General features: G+C 32.2%; 1 protein-coding gene across 1 annotated transcript in view; it reads right to left on the reverse strand.

Annotated features, from left to right (window-relative positions):
* Positions 1-14,002, reverse strand: part of DCC (DCC netrin 1 receptor) — a 1,008,917-nt gene that overhangs the window by 519,452 nt on the left and 475,463 nt on the right. The window contains exons 4-5 of the mRNA XM_006919890.1: positions 7,067-7,217; positions 5,738-5,874 (exon numbers count right to left, since the gene is read on the reverse strand). Of these exons, the coding sequence (XP_006919952.1) occupies positions 5,738-5,874; positions 7,067-7,217 (288 nt within the window). The remainder of the gene's footprint in view (positions 1-5,737; positions 5,875-7,066; positions 7,218-14,002) is intronic.

The raw sequence follows: 14,002 nt of genomic DNA on the forward strand, positions 1-14,002 counted from the left end.
CCAAGGAAATTTCTGTGTACCATTAGGACATCATTATATGAATTCTCCATGATTTATGAAAATTATGTAGGGTCCAGTGGTTGCTTTGTACATTTTATAGATGAGGAAAATTACTCATAAAGAGAGTGCATGGGATGTTTTAATATTTGTGGTATTTTGTTTTGTTTGTTTTTGCTTAATTTTATAACTATGCTTTAGGCTTCTCATGAGGGCTGGAAGAGCATCTTATATATTTTTATTTCCCAGAACACACAAAGCTATCTCTTGCTATTCTGAAAAAAAATAAAAAATAAAAATTGCAGATTACAGAGTTAAATAACTGGCCAAGATGAAACAGCTTCTAAGGACGATTCAAACATCTTTCCATGTCTTTCCATTGCCTTTAAGATAAAATCTAATCACAATTGCAAAATATTGAGGATCCATACCATTTTTCCAGTCCACCCTCGGATTGCCTTTGTCCCCAAGATCTTCAGTCACATGAAATCACTTCCCCTTTCACAGCCCTTGCTTTCTCCAAACCTTTACTTCCCCCTGCCCAGAATGCTCTCCCCTTGCCTCTCTGCCCAACCCCCTAACTCCCGTTCTCACATCTTCCTTGAATTCTTTACTCAGGGAACCTCACCTCCCTCTTAACCAATTGTTCTTTGTGTTTTTAGTAATTGCCTACTTCTTTTCTGTTTACCTAATGAGTCTTTGAGGCCTGCATCTGAGTCATATGCGCCTTTCTATGCCCAAAAGGTACTTGGCAGAGCACACAAAAGGCATTCAACTGTTGGTTCCTGCTTTACTACTAATGCTTTGGTTAAGGTATATATCTGGGACTAGAAACTGTAATTGGTTAGCTCACTATATATTCAGCCATCTTTTTTACCATTCAAAAGCATTTTCAAAAGAAAGTGAGCTGATAGTGTAGACTTTTCCATCCTACTACATTAAAAAATAATAGTTTTTAATGGGAATGTTTAATTTCCCCTATGCATCTTAATCTACTGTCTTCTTAACTCTCTTTTAAGATAATTTTTCTAAAACTTTCTGAATAGCTTAGCCTATTATCTAACCATTTGCAGAATCTGTACATTATTTAATGGCTGAGATAACCATATGCATTTTAAAGAATATAGGAATAGATTTTAGAGAGAAATTTCCTTAGAAATAGAGAATATATGTGTGTTGTATATATAAATGTATATATTATATATAGGCTTGTACATATATGTGTGCATATGTGTATGCATACACACATATATTATATATTTATTAAAATATAATTTAACATTCTAAATCTACTACCATTATGTTTAAAGAACGTCTTTGTGTAAGGTAGACATGCTCAGGTCAATAGAGCCCTTCTGAACACATACGTGACCCATGGACCCCTGTCTCTCACGGAGAAGTCTCAGGCACGAGTGACACTTCCTCAAAGGACTTCTTTTCAGAGATGTTACCTGGGAGAAGTATAACCTCAAGCATCACGTGAAGTGATATGTGCCACTCATGCCGTAGATGTCAAGAATTCTTACATTTGGTTTCAAGTTTCCAATTATGTTCCACAGACTGATCTAGCAGTCTCATTTGTGTCCTACCTATGAGAGTTTGTGCCAATTCCAGTCAACGCTTCTCTAGAAAGCTGATAAGGCAAATAATTGAGAAAACCTATGCACAAAGGTAAACTTTTAATAAGATATTGTGCATATTGCTGCAGATTGCTGTAAAACGAATTCTGGAATCTTTTCTGGAAAGTTAAAAAATGTTTTCATTTTCTCTTGGATGTTAGAGCTAATGGCTTCTACTGAAGGGTTAACTTTCCACATATCTCCTTTTGTGTGTGGATGAAAAGTACATAGAGCTTGTCCAAGGTCAGGGACTTTATTAGTTACAATATGCATTTATGCATTGATTTTTTCCTTCAGAAATGGTGATTATAATTCTTGAAGCAGAAAGCTGGATATTTGGAAAATAAGACTGGACAGAATACCGTTCTTTTTAAAAACACAAGAGTTTAAAAAAATAATCACGACACTAGTGATTTAAATAAAACAGGAGCTGGCAACACTATTCTGAGAGGCTCTTTCTATATACTTCCTACTCTTCAGCACTTCTCCAGCCACTGCTGCTTTAGGTTCTGTCTTTTATGAGAGCAGAGACTATCAACTCTTCAAATCTTCACAGCTTCCATATTTACATCCGATATGAAAAAAAATCTTACTCAGAAGACATTAGAGCAACTGATTGTATAAACGAGTAATTATACTAAAATCCTACTGAAGCCAGACTTCAAAACTTGTATAGCCTTCACAGAACCTAGTGCAGTCTATGTATTCAAAATATTAGCATAAATGGTTATTATTAAGAATAATATTAAGAGACATTAGCATAAATGGTTATTATTAAGAATACGTCCATCACCACATATTTGACCCCCTATACCCTTATCTATCTCCCACAATCCCCCCTTTCCCTCTGGTAACCACTAAACTGTTGTCTGTATCTATGAGTTTTTTGTTTTTGTCTTGTTTGTTTGTTGCTTTCATTCATATCCCACATATGCATGAAATCATATGGTCCTCAATTTTTTCTGTCTGATTTATTTTGCTTAGTATGATTATCTCAAAATTTATCCATATTGTTGCAAATGGCAGTATTTCATCTTTTCTTATAGCTGAGTAATATTCCATTGTATATAGGTACATTTTCTTTATTCAGCACAATGCAATATATACATGATATATTATTGAACTGTATACTTGAAACTTATAGAATTTTATTAACCAATGTCACCCTAATAAATTTAATTTTAAAAAGCTATAGTGATTTAAAAAGTAATTCTATAAAAGTATTTATATTTTATTTATTTTAGATAAGGTTGTCCTTAACCTTTTCTAACATAGATTTCTCTAAGAAGTTTAATTATTAGGGATCTTTCAGTTTTAATTCTATAATGTAAATGCTTTAAATTATATTTAATGTATATCAGCTCTGAAAGACCACAGCATTTCTCTTTATTTTGTTGTTTATAAAATAATATCCTATTTGAAATATCTATTAGTTCATGCAGGTTCACATTCAAAGCCAATCTAAGTACAAGAGAGAACTGCAAGTTGAAAGGCAAAACGAGTCTGATAAAATACATAATTAAAGCTTATAAGCATAAGCTTAAATTTCTTGTGGGGTTTTATCTTATGAAGAATTTAAATTATGCTTAAATTTGTAAAAATTATGAAAACTAAATTTGAATAACACTGATAATGAAGTTATTTTCTCTTCATCTTCCATTTAAAGAAAAAGTAATAAATTCTATTTCCATATAAACTCAGTCCTGCAAGATAAGTTCAACTTTATATCAGAATAGTCAAAAAGACTATATCAAAAATTTTATTATATCAACATTCATTTTGAAGCCTGTGTAAAATAGTTAAACCAGTATTACAACCACCTCCTGAATTAAATCATGACTTTTACAATAGTTATAAATAGTTATAATAGTCTGTAGAAAACCTTTCAAATGTATACCCAAGTACCAAGGGGATTCAAAAAAAAAAAAAAGACCCAAGATATAAACACGGCTCCATCTATTTTTTAAAAAATTAATAATTCTTCTCATTTACAGATTTGATATGTAATATGTATAGGTTTTGAAAACAAGGTGGTTCATTTAGAATAAAAATATAAGTCTAAAGGGAACAAAGCCAACAGCCATAAAGAAAAAGACTTGGTACCCTATAGAAGATATAAAAATAAATAAAAACAACAACAAAATACACAGATGGAACATACACAGCATAGTTACTATTCTTCTCATACAAAGAGTTCCTACGGATCAACAAAATAAATGTCAATAAATGTATGAAGGTAAAAAGAGACTGATAACCAACTCACAAAATATAAAATGCTAATGTCCAGTAAAACTATAAAAAAGAAATCTAAGTTTAATAAGCATTCAAATCAGAACAAATTTATAAAATTTTAGATAAGCAAAGTTAGGAGGCTGAGGAAGAAGGCAGCTTTTTGAAGAGGGACAAATTCCTACACTGCTGGTGAGAGTACAACCATTTCTGCAATACTTTTCCTGAGGATATGAGCAAATAAATAACAAATATATATTCTTAGCAAGGATAATCAACACAGTGACTTTTTAAAAATGAAACTTGAAAATAAGATAATTCTCAATAATAAAGAACTGGAGAATGTACACACATGCACAGGAACACACAGAGGAAGATGTCGTGAATGTTGGTATGTGTGCAAATATGTATGTCTGTACACATATTTCTTGACTAGTATAGTCTCAGAAATCAGAATTTACATGCATTTGTCTTAGATATCAATGAAGTATTACATGTCTGAATATTGTGCACTTATTTGATATAAAATTTGACCTCGCGTATTCGCAATTAGAGGTTTACCTATGATCACTATAAATTCTAGCTCATTCCATAACTGCATTTGCCTTATGATCAGTAATACACATTACAAGGTAATTTCTATGGTAGCCATTCTGTGTTACTGTACATTGATGGTATAATTGTAAAAGTTATTTGCTTCAACAAAAAATTTCCATATGAGTAAATAAAATTGTTGCCATTTTAAAGACAGATGATATTTTAGTTAGAATAACACTATCTCTAAAACCAAAGAATTAAAGTCCTTTGCTGATATTAGTTTAATATTTATGGCTTGATTAAAGAACAAACAACTTCTCACCCATCACGTATATTATTACCTTGTCCGCAGATGAAAGCATTTTCTAAATAAACTTTAAATCTAGAAAAGCAAAATAGATAGCTTAATAATACTACGTTATAGCCTAGCAGATAAAATCAGTGTACTATTCCTTTTCATTTTTACTGAATAACTTTTAAAGAACTTATAATTTTTCCTGGACTGTTTACAAGGTAAAAAGATTTATTCTAGAAGAAAAATATCTAATGACTGTTAGATGATTTTTTGTTGTTACAGGAAAAAACAATTGAAATCCAAATGTTAAGGTACTTTCTCCAAACTGCAAAATTCAAATGAAACTGGCTAAAAGAATTCTAGAGCAGATGACAAAATATGTGTTTGTTTGAGTGAGTACCTACCACATAAAAGAATAATTAATGTGCAATGACACACGGTGATCCTACCTTTCTGAATGATATGAACCTACCCATGCTCCTTAAATTTCTTTAAATTACATTTGTGCCATGCAAATTTTCTTTAGATGTATTTGATTTTAATGGTTCACTTTCAATGTAGTATCTACAGCATTTCCATACTAACCAAACAATTTCATCAACGCATCTGAATTTACTGTCAGATACCCTGTCATCTCAAATGACAACTGACTTTTCCATTCAAGTGCATATTTTTAATGTAATTTATTGCATTAATTTCTTCACTTATTTTCCCCAGATAATATATTTTGCAACCTCTCATTTGTTATTTAACACATTTGTTAAATAACACATTTTACACATTTGTTAAATAATAGTTTTTGGTAGGTTTCAGGTATGTCAATGGAATAATTAGCTGAAAGAGCGATGAATCTGGATTTTAATCAATGAGCAAGTATTCAAACACTGCATTTAACCTCTATGCAATTAATCAGAGTAGAGCAAGAATATGTGTAGAGTACTGAGACTTTGCAATTTCCCACTAATAAACATAAGAAGCAATTTGGCAATAAACACTTAAAGTGTCAGAGTAATATACTTTGAACGGTGCAATGTAAACTCATCTCAAGCCATTAACTTACCCAAGACGTTAAGCTCTGCAGAGGCACTAATATTCTCATTTTTATATGTGACAACGCAGGTGTAAGTTCCACTGTCATCATCTGTCACATTAGATATAAGCAAGTTGCTTCCACCCAACAAAGAATACTTCCTGGACCTGTAAGACATAAGGCATATGAAATTAGAGAGTAGATTAACATATATGTTTATCAGGCATGGTACTCAGAGGTTTAAATAAGCTCCATGAAAGCTCAAATTATAAAATTGGAGAGAAACTCTATTATCATGGGGTTTGATAACAACACATTTATTAGTCAAAAATTCATTCAAGTAAACTACTCCCATTGGAAGTCTGTGTAGTGATCAAAGAAATGAAGTAGATTACTCTTGAAGCTAATGTTAGTACTGAGAAAAAAATTACAGATAATCTAGTCCAGTTTTCTCTTTTTGAAAACTCCAAGGTCCATAGAAGTGGTTCCCCACAGTGGAAATCAATCCAATTTAGTAATCTTTGTACAAAATCACATTTCATACTTCACCGAAAATGCCTAGGTATAGTCAGAGAACACATCTTGACATGCTGAAGATGCAACTGGATTTCTTGAATGCTTTAATATTCTCAATATTGTGATATCATACCACATACTGTTATATAAATAAATATTTGAAGTAGATGAAATTTAAAGATTAACATATTGTCCATAAACCTATCTCATCATAGAAAATAAATGTGTTAAAAAGGAGTATGCCAGACCTCAAAAATCAATGAAATTAATTTCTTAAGTGAAATCCACTTAATTAAAATGGCTCAGACTAAGTGTACCATTCTGTTAAGAGTTTGCTTTCTAACTATGCCTAGTATTAATGTCCAGTAATTTGAAGCCAGTCAAGTTCTCCACCTGCCTTATCTGAAATATTTGTTATAACTTAGATGAAGAGAGCTATAACTGGAGCTAAAAAAAAAAAAATTGCACAGACTCTATATATTTGAATGCTGTGTGTTTGAATTCAGGTAATTTTGGTTTCTTAAGAAATATTTCACTCTCTATACTACTTCCTTAGGATTAGATCTTCCAAAATATCTTTGTTGAAGACCTTTTGGGCAGGTCCATCTCAATGGCAACCCTGGCTTGCTGAATTTCCTTTCATAATTGATCTTATGGATTTTGACTCTGGTCTCCACTCTTTCAATTCCAGTGGGTAAATGTCTTTCATTTACTGAATAATGTCAAGGAATGTGAGAAAATGGTCAATTATTATCAAAAACCCTTGTATTTCCAGATACCTATATCAAATTAGAAAAAAATAAACAGTAACATATATTTCATAAAGTCCTTAATTTATAATACCTGAGTTGGACGACTTCTTCTCCTCGTAACCAGGTAAAACTCGGGGGAGGATAGCCAGAAACGCAGCACTCTAGAACGGCCTCTTTTCCTTCGATAGCTACTACATTGGATGGTCTTTGCAGAAAATACAGCTGCCTATGCAGTCCTGGGTCTGTGGGTGAAAACACAGGATCACATCTTTTATGAAAAGCACTACAATGATAAAAGATGTAGCTCAGTCCATTTTTTTTCCTTAAAAAGACATTGTAATGGATAGGAAAGACAAAAAAAATGGAAAATACCAATGAAACTTATGAAATAAACTCCTAAAAGAGTTTTTCCATCCCTAGTTTCTAGGATTATGACATTAGAATATTCATAGCTATGGATGACATCATGGTATAAGGCAAAGGGAAAAGGTAGTCACTAATCTGAGTTACCAGCTTTGTTGATTTATCCTCATTAGAGAACAAGACAGTATTATCAGTAACTTTTCTAAGTGTTATCATCCAAATCTTTTTGCCATAGTGTTTGCCTTCCACTAATATCTATTCCATTTCCTCCCGCTTTGTTTATTGCTTCTATGGACTGGGAAATAAGATAAACATTTTAGAATTATGTTAAATAACATACAAGTACAGAGGCAGAATATAGAAGGTACTGAGAAAATATCTCTGTCTTCAAACAACAGAAGTCACAGTAGTTTCTTAGAACAGTAAGTCTGGCTGTTTCCAAGCCTTCTGTTTATTTTTAATTTTTAACAACTTCACAAATGCTGAGTTTGTCCCTAGAGCTGAGACTCTGGGTAAATGAAGATCTCCTGCATCCTTCTACTCCACCTGATGCGTTTTATAGCTGTCTATATATGACTTATTCATTTTTACTAGCAGGTAACTCGAACAGTGTCTATTTAGTCTAAGGACTCGTTCCATTCACCTTGGAACTCATTTGATCTAAACTTGCTAAGATTGTATCAGGTGGAATAAGGAGGGAAAAAAATCACAAAATTCTAAGCACAGGGTTCAACACTCAAGAGGAAACTTTGTGAGAGTTAAGAGCTTCTCCTCCACTTACCATATTAATCCCATTCCTCTTGCCTGGGACACACCAATAGCAGCCTAATGGTCAGGTGGGCTTGAAGGAAATTCTCCCATCTGTAGTAACGTTCACTGACCTGACCTGCTGACTAAATTTCTATCACTCAAAGTTCATTCACTTAAGATAAAATGCTAGATTTCCAGGTCCCCATTAAAATCCACATCCCTCTATGAAGGTTTAATTTAGGCTATTTTCAACTTAATGCATGAAATGTAATTAGTGTGTAATTAATTGGTCATTTTGCAAACTCAAAGCAAAATCTTAAAGCAAAGAAAATGAGGCAATGAAATCTTAAAAACTAAGATTGGAGTGGACAAAGAATTGCCAAAGGAGGTTAGATCCAACTAACTATAGGGGGTCATAGTGTGAGCTACGGCTGATCAGAGAGGAAGTGAGGTGAGAGGAGATCTGGGATATAAAATAACACTGTCATTAGTCATCCTTGGCCTGACCCATCTCCACATAGGTTGATCACAAATAAATAAAAGAACACTGACTCTCTAGTTAATAATTGAGATAGTAATTGTCATTTAAAGTACTCTTGGCATGAAAAAAGAGAAATTCACACTTTCTCTGTCTTCTCACATCTGTTTCTGGTTGTTAAAGCAACAAAAATAAATGTTCTTCACAATGAAAATATTGAAAGAATTTTCTAAATGTGTTAATCCTTCTTAAACCAATATTGTAAAAAATGTCTTGAAACTTAAAAATTGTTGGTGTTATGTGTCATTTCCCTTCTTGACGTGACCTTTCAAATCAAATGAAAATGGTCTGAAGGATAATATTGCTTAAAAATAAATTTCCTGAAATAGAGCCCCCAAATTTGCAATTATAAATAGCTGCCATTATAATGGAGGCCTATCCATTTGCATGCTTTCTTTCATTCCCTGCTCCTAACAGAAATGTCTCAGCTATATACACAGAACAATGCTATACTATATATTATAGTATACCACGTAACATACTATAGTATACTATACTATAATACTATCCATAGAAAACATCAAATAAGAATAATGTAATTTGATCTTCTAGGTAAAAGAAATTTTACCTGAGACCTATGTGCAATACTACCTACTTATCCATGAAAGAGCCAACAATTCGACTCGAACTATTATATTTTCTTTTATCAGAAAACAAAATCATGTAACACAAAATGATTATTTTTTTAAATGTTCCTTTATATTTTTGTTTTAATTTGTCAAAAATTAAATTAATAGTACAGAATTCCCATATCCAGGGATATGGGAATTCTGTACTATTAATTTAATTTAGTTCTCTATCCCTGGACATTCATTTTTCCATATAATTAACATCTTACACTAGTGTGGTACATTTGTTACAATTAATGAACTGATACCGGTACATTTTTAATAACTAAATTCATAATGTACATTAAGGTTCACTGTGTTGCATAGTCTATGGATTTTGACTAATGCATAATATCATGCATCCAACATTATAGCATCACATAGAATGGTTTCACTGCCCTAAAAATCCCGATCCTCAACTATTCATCCCTCCTCCACCAACCCTATCTCAAAGCATAGGCAATCACTGGTCATTTTGCTATTTCTATAGCTGTGCCTGTTCCAGAACATGATCTAGTTGGAATTATACAGTATTTAGACTTTTGAGATTATTTCATGTAGCGATATGCACTTAGGGTTCCTCCGTGTATTTTTGTGATTTGATAGCTCATATATTTTTATTACTAGATATTATTCCATCGTCTACATTACTACAGTTTATCCATTCACCTTTTGAAGGATGCCTTGATTGCTTTGAGGTTTTGGTGATTATGAACAAATTTGCCATAAACGTCCATGTGCAGATTTTGGTCTGGACATAACTTTTCAACTCAGTTGGGTAAATATCCTGGAGTGCAATTACTAGGTTGTATGGCAAAACTATGTTTATATTTGTAAAAAACTCCCAAACTATCTTCCAAAGTGGCTCTGCAATTCTGAAATCTCACCAGCAACAAATGAAAGTTCCTGTTGCTCCACGTTCTTATAAGCATTTGGTATGGTCATTTTTTGAATTTTAGCCATTTTGATAGGTGTCAAGAGATATAATTGTTTTAACTTGCAATTCCCCAATGACATATGATGTTAAGCACATTCCATTTACTTAGTTTCTACCTGTATATCTTCTTCAGTGAGGTGTTGGTTCAGATCTTTTGCCTGATTTGTAATTGATTTGTTTGTATTCTCATCATTGAGTTTCAAGTGTTTGTTGTATATTTTGAATACAAGTCCTTTATCTGATGTTTGTTTTGCAAATATTTTCTCATTCTGTGGCTCATTTTTTCATTCTCTTAGCATTGGCTTTTTGCATAGCAGAAATTATTAATTTTCCAAAGTCCAACATCAATTTTCTTTTTATGGACCGTTCTATAGGCAATGTATCTAAAAATTCATTTTCAAACCTAAGGTCACCTAGATTTTTCTCATGTTATTTTCTAGAATTTTATAGTTTTCTGTTTTACATTAGGGTTTGTGATCCATCTTGAGTTAATTTTTGCAAAAGGTATAAGCTCTGCGTTTAGATTTTTTTTTTTTTTTTTGCATACTGATGTTCAATTGTTTCAGTACCATTTGTTGAAAACATTACCCTTTCTCCATTGACTTGATTTTTATCCCTTGTCAAAAATCACTTAGCAATAGTTGTGAAGGTCTATTTCTGGAAGCTCTAGGTTGTTTCATTGATCTATTTCCCTATTATTTTGACAATATAATACTATAGCTCTGTAATAAGCCTTGATGTCAAGCAGTGTGTATCTTCTGCTTTTCTTCTTTGGTATTGTGCTCACTATTTTGGATCTCTTGTTTTTCCATATAAACTTTAGCATCAGTTTATTGAGATACATAAAATAACTTGCTAGGATTTTGATATTTTAAAATATCAGTAATTCAGGCATCACTGGGCTCACATTGCTACAAAAGAACAATCTGCTATTGCTTTTTTAGACAGAGCAAGTATTCTAGATTACTTCTATCTTGACCTGGCATATTTCAGTTATGTCTATCATCTTTGTAGCTCCATAGGCACTAAAATTTGTGACTCCGATCATTTCTCCAAAGATATTTCTCTGTAATTATCTAATCTAATAAATTATAATGTTATAGAAGTTCCAAAAAAAAGCTAATAGAAAACATTTTAATAGGAAATAGTTCATATGTTTCACAACATATTAAATATGATCACAAATTGTTTGAGTCCTCCAATCCAGAATTAATGGTCTAGTTCCCTATCATTTAAATCTGGCCTGGATATTGCTTTGACTAATAGACTGTGGTAAGTTATACTGTAGGAGTTCCAGAGCCATGTCTTTTTTCATGTCTTTTTCTGAGACTATGATGTTAGTCTAGCTAACTGAAGGAAGAGAATAACTGAGTCCCCAAACTAAAAGCTGGTACCAACTGACAGAAGACTGAGTGAGGCCATCTTGAATCTTCCATCTCGGCCAAATGTACATGAGTGAATCAAAATAAAACCATCAGAGAAACTGTGAGGATAAATAAATAGCTATTTTAAGTCACTAAATTTTGGAGTGGTTTGTTACACAGCAATAGATAACTGAAACGTAAACATGAAAATGAAAACAAACCTATCCCAGCAATTTAAATTACTAAGTAATCATTTTTGTGCATATTTTTTTCAGTTTGATTTTTGGTTTCTCTTTTTGTACTATTAGGGTAATTTTGGTTATATACAGAGACATTAAACTTGACATCTGCTTTATTTTTCTCCTTTAAAATGTGACTTTTTAAAAGTAGCATCAAGAAAACGTACTTATGTTTGAAAATAAGGAGGATAGTAATATTATTGAATGACAAAACACAGGATAAACATTTAAGAGCAAATAAGATTTATCTCTAGGCTCCGTAATAGCATAGATGAAAAAGTCCTGGGAACAGTGAAATTGAAATTCTAGGTCATGACTTTGTGAACTAAATTGATTTTAATGGAACTATGATGGAAGTGGTAATTAGTCATAAAAATCATTTTTGTTCTCACTATATGGGCACTAACTAGTCAGATCCAAATAGAGTTATTCAGCTAATAGAACATAACAAATTTTTTTCCAGTGAATTAATAAATGTGATTTAATCATAGGAAATGGCATCAGAATACCAGTTTGTAATGTTCTATTTCTTAAATTGTGTGACAGGTACACAAATGGTCATTTTATTTTTATTCCTTAAACTGTACCTATGTTTCATATACTTCCAGGTATGTGTACTCTATTTTAAAATAAAAATGGGAACAAAGTGCAACAGTAGATTCTAGAAAACATATCTAACAATAGCTTTAAAATCAATTCAGCAAAATTAGATATTTTTCTGATGTCAAATTTTTATATTAAAAATTCCAAAAACAAACCTTTTTAATATGATGCTTATGGAAGTAAATGCATAAAATCACATACCCATTTTTTTTTTTCTAAGTGGATTACAAGCAGTTGTGATTTGCTTGGACTAAAATCCAGTCTAGCTTTTTCATGTTTTGGGGAAAAATGTTAGCCTGATTCTCTGAAGTGATCTCATTGTCATCCTGGTGGCAGCATAGCTAATCCTCCTCAAAGAGGAAAAAGGTAGTAGGTAAATAAAAGGAAGAGTCATGGCAATGGTACTGATCTCTGACATACACGGACGGCATTAAAATGTAGAAACACCTTGTGCTTACCCTTCCCTCCCTTTTTTTTCTCCCTTCGTTCTGTCCTTTCCTTTTAAAATTTTTTTAATGGAAAATTTGGCCTACTTGAGCTTAATCTGTTACCTGAGTTAGAAAAGACTGATCTACAATCATTAGGAAAATAAAATGATGTAAACAGTGGATCTCAAACTGTTTGATCTCAGGAACCATTTGTATTCTTAAAACTTAGTATCGAGGACCCCAAACAACTTTTGCTTATGTAGGTGATAGCTGTAAATATTTACTATCTTAAAAATAAAATCTGAGAGATTTAAAATATACATTAAACATTTATTTACACATCACCAAAAATAAGAAAAAACCTCTATTTTCCAAAATAAAAATATTAGTGAGAAGAGCAATAGTACTTCATAGTTTTGTAAATTTTTAAATGAGTGTAGACTGCTGTGTTACTTTCTGCATTTGCTTTGTTCTGATATGTTGATTTGGCTGAATTGCATGAAAATAATCTGATAAATAGTTGGAAAAAAGAGGCATATTTTAATAGCATTTTCAGATAACTGTAGATTGTATCCTTTAACTGTACAACAAAACTCAATAAGTAGTTTCTTGAAAGTTAGTTGTCATGTGGAATCTGACACCAAATCGATAAATACTTTATGTTAAGCTATATAAAAATCTATTGGTCTATCTTGCATTTTGAATACATCTTTTACCCATGCATGATTTTGTCACATCAATCAATGGGCATTTGGAGTGGTACACTGAATTAGAAAGATCTTCCAAATGGTGACACATTTCATTATACAGTATCAAAAAAATCTAATTTGTTACTATCACCACCAATCCCATCAAAAGGCCTTTTAATGTTACAAAGCTGTCAAGCTCCCAGTGGTGGATACGAGTTTTCCAAATTTCTAATTTAACCTAAAAGCTTGAATTTATCCTTGGCAGCAAATACTATTTTCTTTGAATCGACTGGCTCACTTCATTCATTTTCGAGAAAATGTCTAACTAGGACCCAAGTCTGTTTTTCTGTTGATTGTCCTTTCAAGTAAAAATGGTGTTCCATGAAAACAAAACAAAACAAAAAAACAGCAAATTCAACTTTTAACTCAAATAATCACAGAAGTGTTTATCCCTCAGAAACCACTGTACTTTGGTATTCTACATCTGTATTTCCCATGTTGGCACGCA

The sequence above is a fragment of the Pteropus alecto genome, unplaced genomic scaffold, assembly GCF_000325575.1.
Source record: "Pteropus alecto unplaced genomic scaffold, ASM32557v1 scaffold146, whole genome shotgun sequence".
Classification (NCBI taxonomy): domain Eukaryota; kingdom Metazoa; phylum Chordata; class Mammalia; order Chiroptera; family Pteropodidae; genus Pteropus; species Pteropus alecto.